Source organism: Strix aluco, chromosome 2 (assembly GCF_031877795.1).
Source record: "Strix aluco isolate bStrAlu1 chromosome 2, bStrAlu1.hap1, whole genome shotgun sequence".
In the NCBI taxonomy this organism is placed as follows: domain Eukaryota; kingdom Metazoa; phylum Chordata; class Aves; order Strigiformes; family Strigidae; genus Strix; species Strix aluco.
Window position 1 is genome coordinate 93,031,942 of NC_133932.1, and position 23,489 is coordinate 93,055,430.

Here is a 23,489-nt window from a genome sequence, read left to right on the forward strand (position 1 = left end):
TTAAGCTGAGCCATTGTGACATTCATTTACTCAAATTCAAGTTTAATAAGAAGAATGCTTTGAGTAAGTTCTACTTTCAGGAAGCAGATGCTAAAAATGTTAATATGTCAAAACAGCCTTATTCACTAAATTATTACGTAGAAGTTCTTGTATTTTCTGAGAGGGTAACATTTTAGATTGATTCTTCCTGTCTTTGGTATTTCTTACAGAGTATTTAAATTCACTTTCCACTTGGTAGTATTCAATTGCTACCATAAAGTGAACAGAAGTAACATTTTTACATAGCTGGATAAGCAGCAGAATGTGATGTAAATATTCATAGCCAATACAGGAAAAATGAATATTACAGAACATCAGTTAAATATTCTGAAAATCTGAGCATTTTCTGATTGTTCAAAAGCCAACAATTTCTTGTTTAAATGTTTATCACTTTATCTGATTCTGTCTCTCTCAAAAACATATAATTTAAAATACACATGCCAAGTCCATGCCATAATCCATAAAGAAGTTGCATTTTGCCTATGAAGCTTCCTGTTTTTGAGACAAAAAAAGGTATTTATATTTGACTTATATTAACTGACATTACTAAACCTTGTGTTATCATGGTCTCTAAGATTCTAAAAAAAAAAAAAAAATTTTAAAAATTGTGGAGTAGAAATCACCATTTAGCACATAATTGTTTAGTGCATACCACTGTGAATGGAAAGATAATTCTTTAAAGAATATATATGAAAACTAGTAAGATACTCTGAATAATATAGCTCCAAGAAAAGAATGAATGTACCCAGCCGTTAAGTCCTTCCTCTTCCTAAATTCGATACTATTTGGAATTCAAGTTTTATTAAAGCTTGACAGCAACAAAATAGATAACAAAACCGAAAAATACTGCTTAGGAGCATATTTTTTCTTGTAAAAAATGAGCCAGAAACTTCTCTACACTCATTTAGCAATGTAAATGTCACTTTGTTTCTCCAAGCTTTAAGCTGAGAATAGCTCCAGGGCTTACTTGTGATGCAGAAATGTCCCTGTAATCTACTTAGAAAACATGCAGAACATTAATAGAAACTAGAATCTTGGAACATAAACGTAGCATAAGAAAAATGATAATTACTCTGTGGCTTAACATTTAAAACGAGAGCTAAGCATTGTACATCAGCATTTTTTTATATATAAAACAAGTTGCAGCACATAGATGAGCGGGAAGTCATTCACTTTAGAAACACAAATAATTTTGACATTATCATGTACAATCTTTTACACAGAAAAGAAGGAAAAGAGGCAGAGCTAGAGATTGTTTGAAGGCACCTGTTACCAATCACTTCTTTTCAGTCGTGTCTTCCCAACCCCTGCAGATATCCCTTCCTTCCCCTTTCCCCCAACAAAGCAGTTTTCTTCTTTTATCCACTAAGATTCCATCCCTGATTAAACACGTACTGCCCTCCCCCTTGTGACTCCAAAGCTTTTTATGAGCCTCTGAACTTCTCTCTACCTCTGTTTTTTGCAGATGGCAGCTGTTGCTACTCTCCAGGTTCCTAAATCCAACACATTGGCTTTCTAGTCAATCTTCTTCAGCATAACTTAATTACAGCTAAGGATAGTATTAGCCATACTTTAAAGTATGACTAATAATGAAATGCTGAAAACTCATCTGGAATCCTTAGGGTCATTGCTGAGATGGAATGAAACTGTGGGCGTAGAGAATTTAGCAGTGAGGGGCATTCCCCAAGGAATACAAAAGTAAGAAAGATAAGCATGAGAATATAGGAGTAACTCGTCAAAGCAAGGTAAAACACAGATACTTCAGGAGACCTTGCTTCTCCTCAGAAGAGGGAAGGAAAGATAAAAGCACCTGTCTTTTCTTTCGGCAAATATGATATAAACCCCCACCACATACACAAACTCAGCAAAGTGGGCCAGATAACAGGGTAACTATTAGAAGTAACTGGGTTTTGTGCAGGATACTGACATGAGATGAACATGTACAAGCACAGACACTAAATTCTCAGACACTGGAAGCATTAAAATTCTGCAACAATGTCACAGAATTGCAAACACTTCTGATAATTCATGTGGCCATGTTTAAAGTCTAACATTCATCAAGATTTATATAAATCCTCAGGAACCTTAGCCTGATCATTTTGTAGAAGCTCTCTGAAAAACTCTTAGAGCCATTAACAAACTATGCATATCCTAATAGGACTAATTAGTAGCTGTTCCTCCTGCTTGATCATGTAGACTCTCTAATCTTACACACACTTGGAAAATACATTTGGCAACCATTTATTAAAAAAAAAACAAACACCCAACCAAAAAAAGAAGCCTGATCTTCTACATTTTAAAGATAATGAAAAAACTATTTTCTGTTCTTAACTCACCTTTCTCTCTCATTTGTTCTTTTCTCTGTTCTTACTTATTACCTACACAATGCTGCCTTATGTTTATCTCCTTTTCTTGCACCCCATCAGATCCTCTGTTTGCTTGGACAAAATAAGCTACACTTAATCTCATTCATACAAGAGCTCCAGCCTGCTGTGAATTTTCTTTTTTCAGAAAATATAATATAAAATATCCATTCTACAGTTCAAATAAAAAACATGATTAGATTTCATTTTTAAGAGACTCACTGGAAAGTGGCCTTTTTCAGGAGATGTGGATTAAAAAATGAATGTAAATGTAAATTCTCAGAATGATATAAAGTAAAAATGTAATTTGTTTGTGAAACTACTTCCAAATTACAATCAGTTCATATATTAGAAGATGACTTAGAGAAAAGAGTTAATTTGTGTCTAGTTAAGAAAAATAAACACTAAGGGCTTTTGAACTGAAACGTGTAAGGAAAGAATGGTTGTGATTAAGATACTGCATTAGGGCGCATGAACTCTTAACCTCTACCAAACTCTGGGGAGTTTTGGGCAAACCACCATTTCTTTCATTCTGGTTGTTGCTTCTGCAAAACAGGGGTAGTGATACTTTTCTTCTTTAAGTTGTGAGGATAATATTTGTGAGGTGTTTGGTTACTGTGGTGAAGGCCAGAGAAATATTAAGTCACTAAATAGGATTACTCTGACATATTGTTAAGAAACTGTAAAAACCTGAAAAGGGGGAAGAGATACATGGTAGTAAAAGGAAAACTTTAGGTTTATTCATAAACGGTGAGTTATACATCAGGTTTGGAAAGTTTCTGACCTGCCAATTGGAAAATAAGTTCAACATAACAGTCACTTAGGCAATTAGCATTTTAATATTAACCTGGTAGGCTATTCTCAGCAACAACCGCTCAATAAGAATTTTTTTTGTACTTTAATATGTTTTAAAAAGAATAGAAGCTTGCAATGGCTAACCAAATAAATTTTAACTCAGTCTAGTTGAAGATTTGGACCAATTCAGGTATACATATTTAGATTTAGCACTCAATTCAATTAGAGTGACACAACAATTTGCTGACACAAGCTAACTGGATTTAAGTAAACAAATAGCAATCAAACCCCATGTGTCTGTATCTATTTAACTGACTGATATCAAATAGGGTTATTTAAACTACTACTACATGTTTTCTACTTTGTGCCACAGCAGATAGCCAGAGTTTGGTTTCTGGTTGCTAAATTCACTTGAAGAGCTTTGGCACAGTGACACATGAATGTGTCAATAAGGCAGGTGACCAGTTCAGCAAGTTTACATTCTATCACTTGTATGCACAGCTGCTAATGTACCACAAGTGTGCAGATGTGTAAAGGAGATAAAATATCAGCAGGTTTTCACATCTTTTAAACCAGTATATAATATTCATGTGCTGATAACTAATCATGTCTGCATAAACAATTGTGTTATAGGAAATTAATGAGTATAAACAGCCTTTATTTGCACCATTTATTAATAAATTTTACCCTTTTATTTCTTACTACAATAGTTTCACAATATTAGTTTAACTTTTATAGATTACAAACTACTGTATTGCCAGACTGCACTGCACACAGGTGATTTCAAGCTGTTTAGAAAAAAAAAGGTAGTGTAAATTAAGTTAACTCTCTTATATTCGTATAAACTGAAACTGATCTTAGCACTTAGAGAACACCTATTTAAAGCCTTCTACTAGTGTCTCTTACACCGCTGTCTCATTTTTAGTTCTTTTCATGCCTCCTAGAATATGTCTATTTAAAACATAAAAAGAACCCCTCCATTTGTTATACTTGCTCTGTTTTTTGTTTCCCCCAAATACAATGGATTATGAACTCCACATTAAAAATATAAACAACAGTTTGTTCATTTTCAAGATTTCAGAAGACAGTTTCTACACTCTGCACTTTGAGTTGAAAAAGCTAAAATAAATAGATTTAATTGTGCACATTATTGGTTTTCTTTACTATGATATGTCTGCATCTTAAATATCTGAAGAAATAGTACAATGCCATACATCAAAGCATAGCAAATTTATAACCTCTTAAATGTAACCTCAGAAAATGATTACTAAAACTTCTTGCCAAACATCTGAGTGCTGACAGACTGCCCTTCCAAGTTTTCATCTGAAGTTTGCAAGTCAATGGATAAAGTCTAAAATTGCACTTCTGATGTTCCAAAATACTAACAACTGCATCAAGCATGAAAGAAGCAATGGAAGTGCCAAGATCACAGAGCTCACGGTAAATATTTCTTTTAGTCAAAGGCTGACTGTTGGAAGAGAAGGGAAAAAAAAAAAAAATCAGATAAAAGGAATCATGGATCAAGAGCTTCAGCTAAAAAGATTTAGTGGGTTCATCCCACTTAACTTTAGCACTTAACAGAGAACTGCACTTCGGTGCCTTTAAGTTATAGATTCCCGTTATATGCACAAAAGGATAAAGTTTGGATGCAGATAAAAGATGGCACAGAAGCTTGGTGTGTTATACTCTACGGTTTTGGACACAAAATGCCCTCTTTTTCACAGGTAAGTAATATTGACATGTAAGTATTTTTACTTGCTCTTTTCCTTGCTGGACCCTTTCCAAAGGTGATTCAAACTGCTAACCTAATAGACAACAATTCACTTTTCTGATTTTCTTTTTTTGGTCAGGTTAGGTTTCTGTTTAGTGATCTGAATGGTCCCAGTGCAGCATTAGAGATGTGCCAGAGCTGGCGCAAGAGGAGGAGAGAGAAGGAGAATCAGGAGCAAAGAGGTAAGGCAATGTTATAGCTATGGGGTCAACTCGGTCATAATGTATAATTGCATCTCAATTTATGCTTTGAAAGAACATCCTTCTTAGTCATGCTTCCCTGACTATACAAAGACACTAGGGTAAACAATGGTCCAAATTTGGGAGTAAATGCTGGAGTTAGAGTGGGAAGAATCAAGACTGCAAGTCTCTTCTTTTTCTTTTTGGCATGGTTTGGTTATTCACAGTTAAAGATAGAGGGTCAAAAGTGTAAAGTTCAGCTGATTAAAAAGAGAACACAGACTACAAATAATAATGCCAAAAAAATCTGGGTTTGAAATATCCTTTTTTAAAAAAAATGAACACTGTTTACTAGAAGGTTATTAATGGGAGACCCCATTGTTCCTCCAAACAATGTTTTATGCTATTCTGATGGATCTGGAAAAATAATTAAAACCCCTATTGGTTATCTTGACAAAACATATAAAATTTCTTAGTCTGAAATCAGCTGAAGAATTTGGCTGTACTAACTGTCCTTGCTATCATGCATTGAGGGGTTTACAAATGGCATCACAATACTGTGTACCCCAGTTCCTTCTGATATCTCAAAGAGGGCAGCTGCACTGTGAAGGCTTTATTATGAACCTCTAAGAACATAGTCTCAGCATGATGCTGGATACTGATCATTCACGATAATGCCATTGAACTCCCTCTCAAATAGTGAATTTGCACTTATCCATATGAAGAACGTAAGAAATTTTATCATACCAGCTGATTGTCAATGATCTGAATGAGAAGCTAGATTAAGAAGTTTTCCACATTCATTTACTAATTAATTAAATAAAAAGGAAATAGAAGGCCAAGAAACAAGAATTTGGGACAACAATATAGCCTAAATGTAAAAAAAAGCTTCAATTTTTCTCTTTCATGGGTGGACCAAACCTTTTAAGAATGTGCAGAGTCAAGTGACCAATTTTCACTTTAATTTCCTGCAGCAAAATATAATAATCATCATCAAAATAGCTGTCTACATAATTTGAAATAATGAAGTATTTTATTACATGAATATCTAGTGTAATTTTTTTTCCTGTCATAAAAAAGCTCACGTAAGAGCCCTATATAAATTCTTTCAAGATTCAGAGTTTAACATTTTTCTTCCAAATGTAAAATACATGAAAAGAGAAGTAAGATTAAGCATGAATGTAAGTTCTTTATTTAAAAAGTGCATAAAATGCTATAATTACCTCCAAAGCAAGCATTATGAATCCAACTGATATCATAAGGAGATAAAAATAAAAAAACCCAACCCCTCAAACTCTAACATTTCATTAAAAAGAGTTAATACAGTCTGAGACCACACAGGCTGGAATACCTTAAGTCAAAACTATATCTTATTGAAACATGTTGCTGTAAGACAGCATTAACATTGTTTTGGCATTTTGCTTGTACTTTTAACATGCCTAAATTTCATTTTATGTTAAATATGAGTATCTTGGGTTTATCTATTCAAGAATTCTAATGTTTTTACTTGCAAACATGAGGGCAACAAGGTAATTCCTAACAAGACATGACAGCTTAGTATGTGCAATGATGAAACAAGACTGATAGTAATCATATTACATGATAGCATGTACAGAACACAAACCCTTAATTCATGGTTTTTTTGAATTGCATAAATCTGTATTTACAGATTGCATGTTACTTTTATTTAAAAACACATATGTTGTCTAAAGGAAGTCTTTACTAAACCAAGATCAGAAAACTTGGATTGTTATTTTCTATCAATCAGCAGGGATAGTTAACTGTGAAATCGTGATGTTACTGCATATTTAACTCTTTTATTAAGATGGCAAAAAAATTTAGTTGAAGACTAACTCACTGCAAACTAAGTTGTCCTATCCTGTACAAAGATCTCAATACATGAGAAATTAATGAACTACTGGACGAGGTCTGCATTAAAAGTAAAAACTAAAAGGCTGCGTTTGGAATAAACAGAAATGACAAAAGTTAAACGTAGAGATACACACAGAAAAAAGCTACTTGTTATTTTCATACATTTTCCTAAAATAACTGTAGTTTATTTTAATGTTTCTTAGGTGGTGCATTGTACTGGCATTTCATAAATTTCTTCCCCCAAACATGCAAATTTTAATGTTTCTCTTTCATTATTTATATCCTTTTCTGCATAGGTGACTTGAAAAAAACATTATCACTGTTAGGTAAAACAATATGACTAATATGGCTTATTTTTAACAGATATAAAAAGAAATTTGACGAAACAGTAGTAATTTTGGAAATATCTGCTCAATTTCTTAACATCCAGGGTATGAGAAACATTCAAGATGAAGTCTGAAGTCTGTTTCAGACTCAAGTATTTGCTTTCTTTTTTATAAAGCCTGGTCGTATTGTTTGCCACAGTTTCCAAATTTTAAGTGGTGAACTGACACAAAGTAGCAAAGTGCTACATATCAGGACTAAGTTTATGAGGGTACTCAGAGGAGCTAATGTTGTTTGGATGTGAACAAAGTTGCATAGCTTTGAGGTAGAAATTTTACATGTTTCTTACAAAACTGTTAAGTTTTACCTTTATTTATCACTTTCTACTGATTTTAAATCAGCTGCAACACATATTGGTTGATATGACACTACTAAAACTAGGCACCTAAGGTGTAACTACTTTGAGAACATAACTACTTGGCAGCAGCACTACTTGGGAGAGGAGTAGCAAACAAGAAATTTTGAAAGAAATTAATTTGAAATTAGCCTGCCAAGGGCCTATCATATCGGCAATTCAGAAAATTCACTACATATTTATACAATTAAGTCATGTTCCCTCAGAGTATTTTTGTATCTTTAATATGATATGATAATGCATTAATACAATGATAAGGCTTATAAAGTATCTAGAAATGCTTTAAATGTTTTTTGTTATGTTAATAGAGACCAGTGGGTTTCATATAATCAAAAAATTACCGAAAATCAGATGAAAAAAACAAACCCAAATATAACGCAAACCTTCGTCTCAGTCTTGAATTTGAAATTTAAATACACGATGTGGATACAGACATCAGAAATAAGAGCTTTGGAATGATTACTTCTCATGCACCTACAGATGATCCTGGCAGGTGAATGACATTTGCAGTTTGGGGAAGCATGTTCAATTACTCTCTTCCATAATTAGATTATTTTAAACTATGCATGGAACTTCACAAGCACTACGATCAATTCAGAAAGTTAAATGCAAGAACTATTCTAGGAGGAAATTGCATCAAACAAACATGCAGCACAATTCAGCATAGAAAGTAAACAACTTAAGAACTTGTTTTCTTTTTACTTTTAAGGTGATTGTTTCACATTTGAGATCTGCACTCAGGGAACAGAATTAGTTTAGTTTTCACTTAAGCTGAGGCTCACTTCGACTCTACCAGTCAGTGAAATTCTTTTGGTTTGGTTCTAACAAAAAATGGTTTTGTAACTGGTCAGCAGAGACAAACTGGCTTGAACCAATTCATGACATGGGTTTTGATTTACTGATCTAAGAAGGGAATTTGGGGGAATAGCAAGGGAAGGAGTTGGAGGAGAACAATTTTGGAGGTGGAGTGAGAGGTGCATGGATCACTGAATCACAGAATCATTCAGGTTGGAAAAGACCCTTGGGATCATCGAGTCCAACCATCAGCCCTACTCTACAAAGTTCTCCCCCACACCATATCCCCCAACATCTCATCCAAACGACCCTTAAACACATCCAGGGATGGTGACTCCACCACCTCCCTGGGCAGCCTATTCCACTGTCTGACCACTCTTTCTGTGAAAAATTTTTTCCTAATGTCCAGTCTAAACCTCCCCTGTTGCAGTTTAAAGCCATTCCCTCTTGTTCTATCGCTAATTACCTGTGAGAAGAGACCAGCACCAACCTCTCTACAATGTCCTTTCGGGTAGTTGTAGACAGTGATGAGATCTCCCCTTAGCCTTCTCCTCCTCAGACTAAACAGTCCCAGCTCCCTCAATCGCTCCTCACAAGATTTCTCCAGGCCCTTCACCAGCTTCGTTGCCCTCCTCTGCACTTGCTCCAGCACTTCGATATCCCTCTCGTATTGAGGTGCCCAAAACTGGACACAATACTCCAGGTGTGGCCTCACCAGTGCAGAGTACAGGGGGACTATCACCTCCCTACTTCTGCTGGTCACACTATTTCTAATACAAGCCAGGATGCCGTTGGCTTTCTTGGCCACCTGGACACACTGCTGGCTCATGTTCAGCTGCTTGTCAGTTAGAACCCCCAGATCCTTCTCTCCCAGACAGCTCTCCAGCCACACCTCCCCAAGCCTGTAGCGATTCATGGGGTTGTTGTGGCCCAAGTGCAGGACCTGGCACTTGGCCTTGTTGAAGCTCATCCCGTTAACGTTGGCCCACTGATCCAATCTATACAAGTCTCTCTGTAGTGCCTCCCTATCTTCATGCAGATTGACACTCCCGCTTAACTTGGTGTCATCTGCGAACTTACTGATGATACACTCTATGTCCTTATCAAGATCATCAATAAAGACGTTAAACAGAAATGGTCCCAACACCGAGCCCTGAGGATAGTCAGTTTTCTATGGAAATAATGGTATTAGAATGAGTGATAATGCAGTCTCAGACAAGATAATTTAGGGGAGTTGTAGATTCCTTGAAAAGAATCTCCCCATCTTCTCCTCTCTTCCCAGTCAGAGAATTTAAAGGGTATTTTCAGAGAGCTATTGATCTAATGACTCTATGATGATCTTTCTGAACAGGTAACTGGCTATTTAGGTCCATCACTGTGTACATATAACTTGTGTTGGTTTTCCTCACATTCAGAATTTTTGATTCATTAATGTCATATTTGCTCTGCAAATCCTTGCCACATCATTTAGCAGCTCTGGGAGATCATTTAACAGCTACTCGTGGTCAGCTTTTGGTTTTATATCTTCAGAATTCTGTAGCTTCAGCAAACTTTCTGTATTAGTATGCACCCTTTTTCAGATCATTTGTGTATGAGACTCCTTCTGCAAACTTCATTTCTATGCTTTGTTTCAGATGTTTAATCTGCAGAAAGATTTTCTCTCATAATCGATGACATGTTAGTCTCTTAAGATTGTTTGGAGAGAAATCTTGACAAAAGACTTTTAGGAATCCCCACATAGAGCACTTATGTCTAAAGAGCAAGATTCTGCACACTTTTAGATCTGAGAATGTATTCCAGTAGCACCCTGAGTCCTTGCTTGGATGAAGCTCAGGTAAGTACATAAAGTACCACCCTGACTTGTCTGGATGAAACCTGTGTGAGTACCGTCCTGTTTCCTCTCCCAAATCCTATTTTGAACTTGAAAAGAAACTCAGATGTGTGTACTGGAAATGAATTGTGTGATGTTTTGTCCAGGTTTTTGGTTTTGATGACCGGGGAGCAGGGCGAGATTCTGGGGCATACTGTGGCATACGCAGGCCTTGCAGATTACATGTGTATTGATTTAATGACCTTTATCTAAATACTTGTTAAATGCTTGCAAACACTAAACACTTTGCAAGGCATGTCTGTTGTATTCATAAGAAAAGAAAGAACACTGAGACTAAGTTATCAGAGAGAATTTAGCAACTGAGAGTACAACTAAGGCTTCCCAAGTGCCTAACAGACAAGATCACCTGTGTTTCTGAAAATGACACAGACAAAAAAGCCAACAAATCAAACCAAAATAAACCAATTTTCTCCCATGGTTTAAGGCTGAGGAGAGGAAAAAAAAAAATCTGCACTTATGGTAGCAATGCTAAAACAGAAACATTACCTCACGGTGATTTAGAAGTCTCTCCAAATCTGCTGCCATTTGATTCTTGACACGCAGCAAAGCTGTCTTTTCTTTATTTAAAAGACTAGGAGAAAGAGGATAGGAAATGCAGTAATAGCAACAGATAATCTCTTTTAATCTTGTATTCTGGCTGAAACACACATCTTCTAAAGCTAAATACTGGCAACAATGAAAATCTGCTCAAGTAATTGTATCAAATGATCTTCTCTGTGTTCAAGCATCAGAATTTTTATAAATGGACTTGAATGTACTGATATATACAAAATCTTATTTTACTCAAAAATACTATTCAAAATCTTCGTAAAATATGGGGGGCTTTTTTGATTCTCTGAAGTATAATTTAAATTATCAGAATCTTCTATTATTATCTCTTGGTTTCTTCTAGGCAAAATGAGCTCATTTTATAAGGAAAGTAAGGCTCCTTATATCTACACTTCTATATCAAAATATGGATTTCTGTGTTGTATGCATCACTAATAACAGCACACATTGTTCTCTCAGTATCACCTCTTTTAATACTATTGTATTTAGAATTTTAAAAATAACACACACAAGGAAGAACAACATCCAGCTCTCCCTTTCAGCTGTATAGTTTCTGCAGAAATGGTAAATGCATTTTTGCCATTTTTTATTTTATATTTCATGATAATGCATGGGATCAAGTTTATCCTGTGAACCAAGTATGAAAACTGTTTTAACACATAGGCATGCTTTTATAGAGCAATGTCAAGCTTAACTTTAATTGTTCTTTGTTTTCTTAGTTATAAAACATGAACATTTGAAATGTTTAGCATACACATTCTGATTCTAGGCAGCAATTCTAAAATAATTAAATGTATTTTCATATTTAGACCCAACATCAGTTTCCAACAATAAACTTCAGACTAATGCATACATTATGCCAGTATATACTCCAGTTTGTTAAAACAGTCACAGAGATATTCTTGGAAGACTAATGTTATATATGCCATTACCATGACTTAACTAAATAGGTTGTACAATATAAACTATAACATAAATCAACAACTATGCAAAATGCAGTTCTGCATATGGAGTGCAAATATGTGATACTGAATACAGGCCAGGAGTTCAAAAGCAAATGTATTAAAATTTTATAAATGGAATGGAGCAATAAACACAAATTATTTAATATTCCCAGTATATAATCCAGAAATGATCAACAAAATAAATCAACCTTTTCTTTAATTGGCTGTGTATCATCCGCTTGTTTCAAATAAGCAACATCATCCTTTGCCCCAGAGATTTTCTGGCAGTTCCTTGCAAGCTCTGTACTGTAAATTACAACTGTCAATTCCTTCTAGGCATTCATTAATTCTCAGAAAAATTGTATGCTTTGGCCAAATTGCTTAGTTGTCTGAGTTATTTAAAAGGAAAGTAGTAACATTTATGAAAAACTACGAAGATATTTTAATATTTTCAAGTTTTATTTTCTGTAGCATTTTTAATCATGATGAAATTGCTGTACTATTTTTTTCCTGCGTTCATGTGTTATAACTTACTAATATGCCAGTTTTTCTTGGATTTCTGTACTTTCTAACAGCATAAACCAATCCTTTTAGAGAATGACTCATAAACTTATTAGAGAAGCAATAATAAAAGTTCCTTTATGCCTTAAATAGTGTACTGAATAAGCATAAACATCAGTGTTCATGACTAAACTAGAAGTTCATGTTCAGGATTCAATTTCCTTTACAGAACAGAACCTATTCTAGTTATACCTTCTGAAACAACATGACATGACTGGTCCATGTGGAGCAGTTCTAATTTTCTTTGTTTATGGTCAAATATAGGAATCAGACTGCTACATCATTCAGTAGCACTTGATATGTTTTCTGTCATACATATGAATACAGAATTACCAAAGCATATGCAGACTTCAGATTTAGTAGTTTTGTAATAGTTATGCTTTTTCATTATCCCAAACAGAGGAAATAATTCATATACTTCTGAAAGAATACTGCAAAAGAGTTATATATACATTTAAGAGAGCAAGAAAGCAGTTACCAGACACAACAATAATAAATTCACATCTGTAATGACTAAGTAAAGAAGAAATACCTTCAAAAGTTCAATTCTGGGAAGAAGACTGACCATTTCAGTCCCTGTTATGAAAACATTCAGAACAGGCATCTTGAATATCAGAAGTCAAGAAGATTCTAGCTTTAAATTACCCTACACTTCCATCAATTTAACCTAATCCAGTTTTAATTGGCAGTGTAACAAATCAGAGAGCAGCTTTATAATTTGTTTCAGCTGACCTAAGTAAAACTTGCTGAAAGATCATCCTTCCCTAACCACATACTGGTAATCCTCTCTTTGTGTTGGTACTAGAAAATAGGTGACTTACTGATCTGGATAGAAGCTGAAGTCTTTTTAAAGGTTATTTTTCATGTGGATCACCAAAACAACTTGATTTACCATGTACAGTGGAAACTCACAGCTGAAGGTAAGGATAAGACTGCTCCATTTGGTGACAGAGTGCCTTAACTGTCTTACTATGATTCTGAAACCACGATCTATGAGTCTAGACAAACCAGCTTCTCATACCTGAGCTCAAGTGTTATAACTTTCATCGTAAGAGACAGGATCTTCTTGACCATCTTTAACTAACCATAGTTTTAAGTTTTCATGACACAGAGATGTATTAATACTAAGAATACTAGAATACTAAACATTAAAAGAAATCTTCCAGTGACTTGTTCTGGGGTGAAAACATGTGAACACTTGGGAGAAATGGACTGTGTCAAAAATTATCTAATATCCCTGGAGTTACTTAACAGCACAAATGGCTGTTTTCACCTGCAGGGCAAGTGTAGACCATGCTGTGCTCCACACAGTCCCGGTCACTGATTCCTCCAGCCTGAGTGTAGAGAAGGTGCCCTTTGCGATACATCATGGCCCCAAAAGACCAGGTTGGAGAATTAACTGAAAAACAGTGCAGTTCCTGCTTTTTTTGTGTGCCTGGGTTTCCAGAAGAAACCAAAATGTCTGGGAGGAGATTCAGTTTCATTCCATCATGCTTTCAAAACCTAGCCAGGTATGAATCCAGGTACCAGGAATGCAGGACTTGCCATGGAATACACTTGTCATACACATTGCTCATAGCAACCATGGCTTGTTTTGTTTTGCTTTACCCAGGATCTAAACCCAAGGTAGCTCAGATATCATAAGAAAGACATATTTAGGTGACTTGATTTTTCTGGAGAATGGAGACTAATATTTCCCAGTCTCAGACTTTTAAAGCCTTTTGAATTTAGGTAATTAAGCCATCTTTTAAATCTCTGGTCTAAATAAACTAGCTACTATCCTATTTAGAGGCTTCTATTATTAGATTTTCCAGATAATATGCTTATGCTGGACACACTAAATAAACATGGTTTTATATATTACTGGTTTTTATTATTACTTCTCTTCAGTTTGAAAAGAAGTAGGTTTCTTTTTCAGTTGTCCTGGTTATAGAGTTGATTTTTCTTCTTAGTAGATAAAATAGCGCTGTGTTTTGGATTCAGTATAGGATTTAGTATGAGAATGCTAATAATACACTGGTGTTTTGAGCTGTTGCTAAGAGATCAAGGACTCTCCAACTCCCCATGTCCTGCCCGTGCGCAGGTGTACAAGAAGCTGGGAGAAAATCAGCCAGTGAAATATTCCATATCACGTAACGTCATGCTCAGTGTATAAAGGAGGGGTGGCTGGGAAGGAGGGGGTTCTCTCTCGCTTCCAGGATTGCAATTGCGGGATCTTAGTATTTCAGGATCGCTGGCTGAGAATGGGCTGGGTATCAGACGGTGGGTGGTGAGCAATTGCATTGTGCATTACCTGTTTGTACTTTCTATTATTGTTATTGTTTTATTTAAAATACTAAACTGTTTTTATCTCAGCCTACAAGTCTCCCTTCACCCTTTCAATTCCCTCCTCCATCCCCTGGGTAGGGGAGGGTGAGCGAGCGGCTGTGTGGTGTTCGGCTGCTGGCTGGGTTTAAACCATGACATCAGTGAACTGTGTACCCTAAATGCTATAAGAAATGAGGTCTGTGTCTTTCTGTTATTTTCACATTACAGCATGATGAAGCTGAAAACAACGTCCAATCTTGAGTTATTTTTTTGCATTTTATGTTCATGTATAAATATTACCATCAAAAAATCAAACACAGAAATAGTATATGTGAAGATTTTGTACATAAAACTGAATATATAATATAGGCATATAGTGCAGCTATCCCATCTCTGCACATTACAGATGAATAGCTCAGAGCAGACAGCTGATATTTAAAATCTAAGTCAAGTTTTCTTTTCAAGTCACATTGATAGAGAGGAGTATAAAAAATTCTGCAAATAAAAGTGTTTTAGAAGAAAGAATACATGAAAAATTTGTGATCTCTCATTATGCGGCTAAATAACCACAGATCAGATTTTTAAAGGCCTTTGGGAGAGTATTGCTTAATGATTTTAATTGGAGTGCTTCAGGTGGCTTACAAACTCATCTGTGTAGTGTCCAAATTGAAAAGAAATTACTTTTTCAAATTGTAAGAAAAAAAAAAACCCAAAACCCCAAACAACTTTTAAAAAGTTGTAATACAGGTCAGAAAACATTCATTTGCAGGGAAAAAAAAAAGCTTCTACAAATTTTGTTTGGAGAACTTCTCAGGTAAATTGCAGTAGTGTTGGAATAGATGATGCATATTTCACAGAATGGTAATGATCTCCTAAAGATCTCATTGCCTGTTCTGTGATGAGAAAAACCCAGCTAACACTGTATGCTGAGCTTTATGTTTGGATGGCAATTAAAGAACCCAAAATGTTTAGGTAAGGAGCATTTCAGTACATAGCTTCTTAGTGAGCAAAATCCTTGTACTGCTTCGAGATTTGCCACACAGTTAGGCTTTTGAGGAGTGCTTTTGGGTAAGTGAACCACTTTTTAAAACACAGAAATTTGAGTAACTGCATTTAAAATAAATACCCTCTCTTTATGAATGAAGTCCTGTTTAATGTCTCCAATTATTTATAAAACTAGATGTTTTTAGCAGAAAATTAAAACTAAAACTACAATTACTTCACTACACACATAAGAATGAAATTCAGAGATTTGTTTTTCCACAGCATGACATAGTTACAAGGCATTTCTTTTCAAAAGGAGTGCTAAATGTGATGTTTTCATTTCTGGTTAAACAACTGTATGCTAGAGTTTTCTTTATAGTAGGAAGGAGTCATCCTCATACATACCACTGCTCTTATTAACCATTGCTATTTACTTTTATTAACGAGAGTGCTATGTGGACTGACATAAATGAGAGGTTACCTAACAGAATATTTTGAGATATGCAGACCACCTATAAATTCACCCTGCAGATGCCCTGTCATTCAAGAACAGAAGTTTTGTATCTGAAGCCTATCTGCAGGTGCATGGCTCAGTGCACAAGTACACGAAGTGTTCTGTTCCCAGGGCCACCTCGGTTGTCTCCATGGCTAAGTGCCAGCACAGCCCATGGCCTGCCAGGGAGAAATCTAAGGGGTTGGGAGGGAGAGTGTAAGTGAACATATGTGTGGGCAACATCTGACAGAGCTTCTGTTACCCCTAAACCATCTCTCCTTTTATCTTTGAGTAGCAACACACTTGTGCCTTCACACTTGAATCTAAAGAGTAATGTCACACACCTGTAATAACCTGGAGATGGGTCCCTAGTTGTTCATGCAAATAACTAACAGCAATGGCAGCTGCTCAGCTAAGTGTTTACCCCAACTGCAATAGCTCTTGCAGTTCTTAGTGAAAAAATGGAAAGATCCACAGACTGTGTGTGAGATATCCAGAACAGACACACTTCTCAGCAAGCCAAAGTATCTCCTGTTCTGGTGGAATATACTACTTTAAGGCCTTGATTCAGTCTGGCACCTATTTTGACTATTCCTCTCCTTTCAAGGAGAGGTTGGATGTGGCTTTAAGCAACCTGATCTAGTGGAAGATGTCCTTACCCATGGCAGGGGGGGTCAAAATTAGATGATCTTTAAAGGTCCCTTCCGACCCAAACCATTCTATGATTCAGTTTAAGAGCTACTGACACAAGCAACCTTGAGTACTATTTGAATAGTCTTCCCAAGTGAGGAAGACATTTTGATATGGAGGGTCTGAAAGACAGCCTTAGCTCTAGAGGTATGATGCTTAAGGATGAAGGCATGTAAGCTGCTCTGGTTAAAGTGAACTTTGAAGACCATGTTGGAAGGAAACTTAGGATCTGCAGGACTTCAAGAGTATTATATCAAAATGATCTGCCTGAATCTATCCCACTCCTCTTCTGGAAATAACTGCTGTCAGAAACGACACTTTCATAGAATGATGCAACGTGAGGAATCCTGAACACAGGTTGCTGCAAAACATTTATAAGGTTGCAAAAAAGTACTGACTCATTATCCTGGGAAAACTGTTGGAACTTAAACACCCTAGGAGTACATTCTAAGAAGATTATTGGCCATCATCACTGTGCACAGAAGCCAATTATGGATTAAGTCTAAAAAAGTGAATTGACTTGCAAATTAGTCCTTGCTGATCCCTCCACACTCAAGTTGAGAGGTGACAGAGAACACTGGCACTGATAACATAGATGTGACTGCTCTACCTAGGGAATCCATAATTTATGTAGTGCAGAACCATCCCCCTTGATGAACACATGAGATAAAAACACAACATGAAAAGAACACTCCTCCACCATAGATTCTGCACACTAAACATGAAGGGAGGAAAAGCATGATCAAGCATAGGGCAGCTGCGAGGGTGAAACTAGGTATTCAGTCTTGGTTGTCAGGGTGCAGGCATATCAATATTATGTTGTCTACAGTCTGGTACTCAAATACAAGATTAAAAAAAAAAGATATTAAACAAATTACTAGTATTTTTAAAGGCCTGTCTAAAAAAAAAAGAATTTGAACATTATTTTTCCATTAGCTGGTATTTATGAAACTGTTTTTTAGAAATAAAATTAATGCATGTACTGTAAGATTTTTAAAAATAATAATGTACTTCGTGTAAATGTAGCATAAATTAAACCTCAACTTAAAAAGGCTACTGCAGAACTGCAGTATTAACTATTAATTATATGTAACGGTTGAAGAAAAATTTCATTTTGAAATGGCTTTACAAATATTAAGTTTTTCCCTTAGCTCCAAGATACAGAGAAAGCAGGCTTCATAACCCACGTTTAGTGTTTTCACTATTACTTTTCTACTAGCACCAACATTATCTGCAGAATTTAGGGCTCTCCTTGAGGAGCACTAATTCTCTGAACTCATCCTCTCAAAAGTATTCCACACACAAACCAACAAAATGCTGTTTATTAAACTAAGACAGATAGGAATAGTGGTCTAAATCTTTTGATCCAGCAGAGCTTCATTTGGCATATATTTGGTAGGGATTATCATTAATTTACTTAAATCCAATTCTGATTCAGTTCTGGAATAGCTTGCAGCTAGACTGGTCCACAAAGTAATCTGAAATCACCTGAGGGATATTTTAATTTAAACTGGAATGTACATTTCTGGTATGTAATGGTTCTCTGGTTAGAAATCCCTTCCTCTAACCTTCCTCTCATTTATGGGAAAGCAAAGGAGCAACATTATTAATTTTATATCAGATTATGATTTCTCCTGTGCTCTAGGGAATATCAGCTAACAATTTAGGATGTTTGTTTTAAATACGGCATTATGAATAGTAAAATTAGGGACTACTAATATGTATCCAAAAGCCCTAAGACATTAGGCTCTTTCCAAGAATTTCCCTGGCCTATGAAACTATGGCAAAGTTGAGGCAAACTTGTGATAAGGGAATAATAGTTAGTTTTAGTTTACAAGAGATATTGGAAACTACAGGAAAAAAATTCTTACCAAAACATTTGATGTGCAAAGTGTTACACTTTTTTACTTCAAAAACATTAAGGATAAAAACATTTTTTTGTCGACCACATTTTCATTTACAGAAATATGGACTAGTGGTGAGCACACCCCACCTCACCACAGTAGAGTACTGTTGGTATGTTTACCACAAATGCTTGCATTGTGGTGGAGATTCATTTTCTTCCTTAACCTCAGGCACTTGAAGATGCCAAAAATTCCCTTATAGTTAATGGAGAGTAACAGGCATCTCTAGCAAATGACTCATGCCATCCAAAATCTGAATTCCTTTTTGGAGATGCCACTTCCTCCACAAACTACTAAGGAAAGATGACCTAACTAAATTCCTAATTTAGGTGCCTTAACTTGTAGGCAAAGTTTAGGAAGAATATCTGGGCATACAGATTATTTGTAATAAAACATAAAAACTCAACAGAATCAATGCTAATAATGCATTTAAGTTCTTGTACATTTTGAAGGCATGAAACATACACTTTCAGAAATGACCTCACCTATTTATTCCCTTTTTTTTCCCCTACCTTTTGAGACACTTTTGGACTACTGTGTGAATAATGAAAGACGTTTTCATGTTACTGTAATCTAAAAGTGTAATGTGCTAGTAACCAATTCTTTGAAGATTTTTTTTTTCACAATTGGAAAGTAAGAATCCTGCATATATAGGAACATTGTGATTTTTCATGTCCTGGAAGAATATAATTTAACTCTGAAGTTTTTCTTATAATATACAAAGTCTAAGAAAATATTAAAAATGCTTGATTCTGGAATAAAAAAAGATCTATTCTTACTGAATCAAAGTTGAGCCCAGTGAAAGGTATCTTGTCAGGAAGTGTGAATGCATAGTTCAATTTATTTATAAATGTATTGATTTATGTATAGATTTACTTGGATAATAAGCATTTTTAGGTATTCCTCAAGGCATAACAAATACTATGCCAAGCCATCAAAACACTCTGAATAGATACATATGGAAAACAGTATGTAGGATAAAGTATTTAGCTATGGTAAGTCCTCCTTTTTCTATTTTCATTGCTTCAGCAGATTTGTGGGGAAAAAAACCCCTGTATTTTTCATGTAATTGCTTTGTAATACAATCACAATAATGCTTCATAATTGTTACTGTATGTGTATCCTAAACCAAGATACACATAAACACCTAATAGTTAAAATGCTAATCCTTCTGTAGTGCAGTGGGACACAGCTATCAACTTCCTTGAAAATCAAGGGACAGATTATTTCATAACAGTTTACTTGAGAACCAAATGTTAAACATAATTATAAAGCTATATGATGGTGGGAAGCTGATCAGTGGTCAGAGAGCTCTGACAGCTGGATATAACACCAAATCAGAGTCTCCACCGGAGGAAATCTGCTTGAATTATGCCTGAAATACCCTTTGCTGGTGGACTAGTCTTATTTTTCTCTGACTTTATTCCTTTATATTCACTTTATACATCTGGTGTGTCATTCTTTCATTTTACTCTTCTAAACCTTCCTCTACTTTATGAAAGCTCTTCTGAACTCCAAACTCTAAACCTGTCATTGCTGCTTTTTTTAACCTAAAGCCTCTTTTTCTAACAGTATGAGAGAAATCACTGATGCTAGTTCCAGCATAAAGACTGAATTTTGTCAATGATGGAATGTCAACATCTCCTACTTAATTGCCAATAACATAATTGTTTTCTAATGATAAACACATAAGTGATTTCACTTGCACTTTAAAATAAAGAAACATTGATTACCTGACGTCTTTTTCAAGTTGTGTAATATGTTCTTTCTGTAGACTTATTTGAGAATCTCTCTGTTGCACAGTTTCAATGAGGTATTTGTATGGCTGTTGTACTTGACTCAACAAAGAATTTGTTCTGTCCAGCTGCCAAAAAATAAGTATTACTACTATAAATTTTATAATTTATAAAACACAATTACTTGACTATTATTGAATTATTACTGGATATTATTATTACCAATGGCATAATAATATAAAACTCAAACCTGTTACTTCACAAAAGAAAGAAACAAACTACACTCAAATTACTCTCTAGCACATTGTCCTCTCAATTTTCTATCCTAATTATACAGTATTTTCACTGCAATAACGCTATTGCTTTCTACAATTCCTTAATCTGAATTTTCAAGAATTTTAATGTAATAGTTTCCATAGACGAAAAGAGTTAGTATAGACAAGGCCTCTGCTTGTTCACAAGTGACTTTTTTAAAACAGCATACTATTACAATCGAACTTTCAGCTCAGAAATTGAAATCTAAATAAAAACATGGAAGAAAAGTCCCCTTTCCTCTAATCAATTACTGTATATGAACAGTGAAATCCAACAGGATCTTTTTAAGAGTAGTATAAAATAATTGTCATACCCATAAGTAGGAAATAAACCTTTCTAGCCCTATTCCCTGAACAAATTAGGATCACTAAGTTTAAAAAGCTTGCATGACATGGCTTGCATCTTGAGCAACACAGCAAGATCATTCACTAAAATACATACAGAATTAAGATCACACATCAAGATTTAGCAGTTTCAGCAGCTAGAGTACATGTAAGTCAAGAATACCAACTAGATTACTTAAAAAATAAAGTCTTTTAAAGTTTAGATACCAACAGTTCTAATGGAATGAATTTAATGGAAAATGGTTAAGCTTTCCAATTAGTGTATAAAATTTCTCAATAGATTAGACAATCTGCATTTGCCAAATCAGACTAGTTGTCCTATTTAGTGTTGTTCCAAACAGCAGGGAAAAAACCCAACCACTTCCTACAGAACCAGACCATTTAAATAATATTTCAGGACTTTGCTAAAATCAGATTTGTCTCCTATTCAAAATTTTCAAAACATGAGACTGTTTCCATCTTTCTCTGATTCCACTGTATTTTTATTGCAGTTTTACTTCTGCCCTCTATACTCTGTTAAATGAGCAAAGAACTTGTAATGGTTCACATTTATTAAAAATCAGAATATAGACAAAACTTTGCTGGTTCACCTTGCTGTCCTTACTAAAAGAGGAGTTTACCTCATGTTTTAAAAAGTGAAGTGAGAGACAATAACATTGCACTTCAAATTAATGCAAATCTTTAAGTATTATTTAAATACATTAGTACCTTCAGGAAATACCTATTCTAGTCCACAGTGAAATTCCAAATTCATTGTAGAGAAGGAAAAAAAAAAAAAAGACGCAATCATCATCTTAAAGAAACTAATTATCTTCAATAAATTGATAAGCAATTAAAGAAGCTATTATTTTTCTAAGAGTAGAAGCTATCAAAAAATCTCTTTCAGGAAGACAACAGACAGTCTTTACATTATAAACAGGTAATTCCAAGACACGGAGTACTGATTTTTAGGATGGTCTAAAACTGCAGTATAAAACCTTGAAGCTGCCATTATAGGAGAAAATTAATCCAACTGATCTTGTTTGGAATCCTGTTCTTGATAGCCTAAGAACTTTCAAAGGATGCTGTCATTATGAAGTTCCTCATTGTTCTCACTGATAAGAATTAAAGTACTTCAACGGAAAAGGACAAATGAGGTGTTAGCAGCATCAAACCAAGTCTTACAAGTCATCTGTTAACTTGCTAACTTCACCAGCTAAAAAGCATGCTGCCATTATGAAAAAAGGCTATCCCTCCCTCTCCATGGTGGCGCTTTGCTGCCAGTTTGATTCTATAAACTTAAAAGTGGTTGTCATTAAACTGTAATCAATTAATCATTAAATGCAATTAATGGATGGATTTTACTAATATACACACATGTATATAAATTAAGCATTATCCTTGGGCAAAAGCATTATTTTTTGTAAGCAACTTCAATTTCTTTTTGCCTTAATGTACAATGTTTACTTCAGTATTTCTGTGTCGTTCTTTTAAGCAATAAATCTAATACTTTGCAATTGAACATTTATTATTTATCCCTGAATAGACATCTCCATCAAGCTGAAGGATTTAATCATTGTTCAGCTTGATCTATACTCTTTTTTTTCAGAGTGAGGTGTAAACCTGCTTTTAGTAAAAAAAGTTTCAATCGAGGCATACAAAAAACACAAATACAATGCCAAGATGAGGCCTCGAAAAAGTCATTCAGCAGCAGCTGAATGTATTGGCTTAGTAAATTTCTTTATTTAGGATATCACTTTTACTTTATACTGCCTCAGTATTCACTTTTTAAGTCACACAATGACCATATTAGCCTTCTAGACACAAGAGGCTGTCTCTCCAGTTATGTCACTGTTGTTCAAAACCTCTGCAAAGTGAATTCATTCCAAAATTTAGATTGAACACTAAACGTAGTAATTGCAGATCACTACTTTGCAGAAGCTGATATATAGGCTTCCACTTACTTAAACTGAGAGTAACATGAAGTGAGTGGCAGAGGCAATAAACTGATTATCACTAGCCGAGGATCTTCCTTGGATCAGGACATGAGAAGTCCTTTATTCTGCTTGTCCTAGACATGATCAACAAACCTGTAGTATGAAATGTCTCAATACCTACTTTAACATTGCAAGTCACTGCTATACAAAGAAACAGAAAGAGGACTTCAAGGGAAAATTATTTTCTAATGCTGTATCATGACCTGAAAATAGATAGGATTCTGCAGTTAAATAAAGCCTGA

The 23,489-nt window shown here is 35.1% G+C and overlaps 1 protein-coding gene across 2 annotated transcripts in view; it reads right to left on the reverse strand.

Moving 5' to 3' along the window:
• The window catches only part of PIBF1 (progesterone immunomodulatory binding factor 1), a 120,669-nt gene that overhangs the window by 11,952 nt on the left and 85,228 nt on the right, over positions 1 to 23,489 (reverse strand). For both annotated transcript variants that reach the window (XM_074815532.1, XM_074815533.1), the window contains exons 15-16: positions 20,610 to 20,740; positions 10,931 to 11,015 (exon numbers count right to left, since the gene is read on the reverse strand). In XM_074815532.1, the coding sequence (XP_074671633.1) occupies positions 10,931 to 11,015; positions 20,610 to 20,740 (216 nt within the window). The remainder of the gene's footprint in view (positions 1 to 10,930; positions 11,016 to 20,609; positions 20,741 to 23,489) is intronic.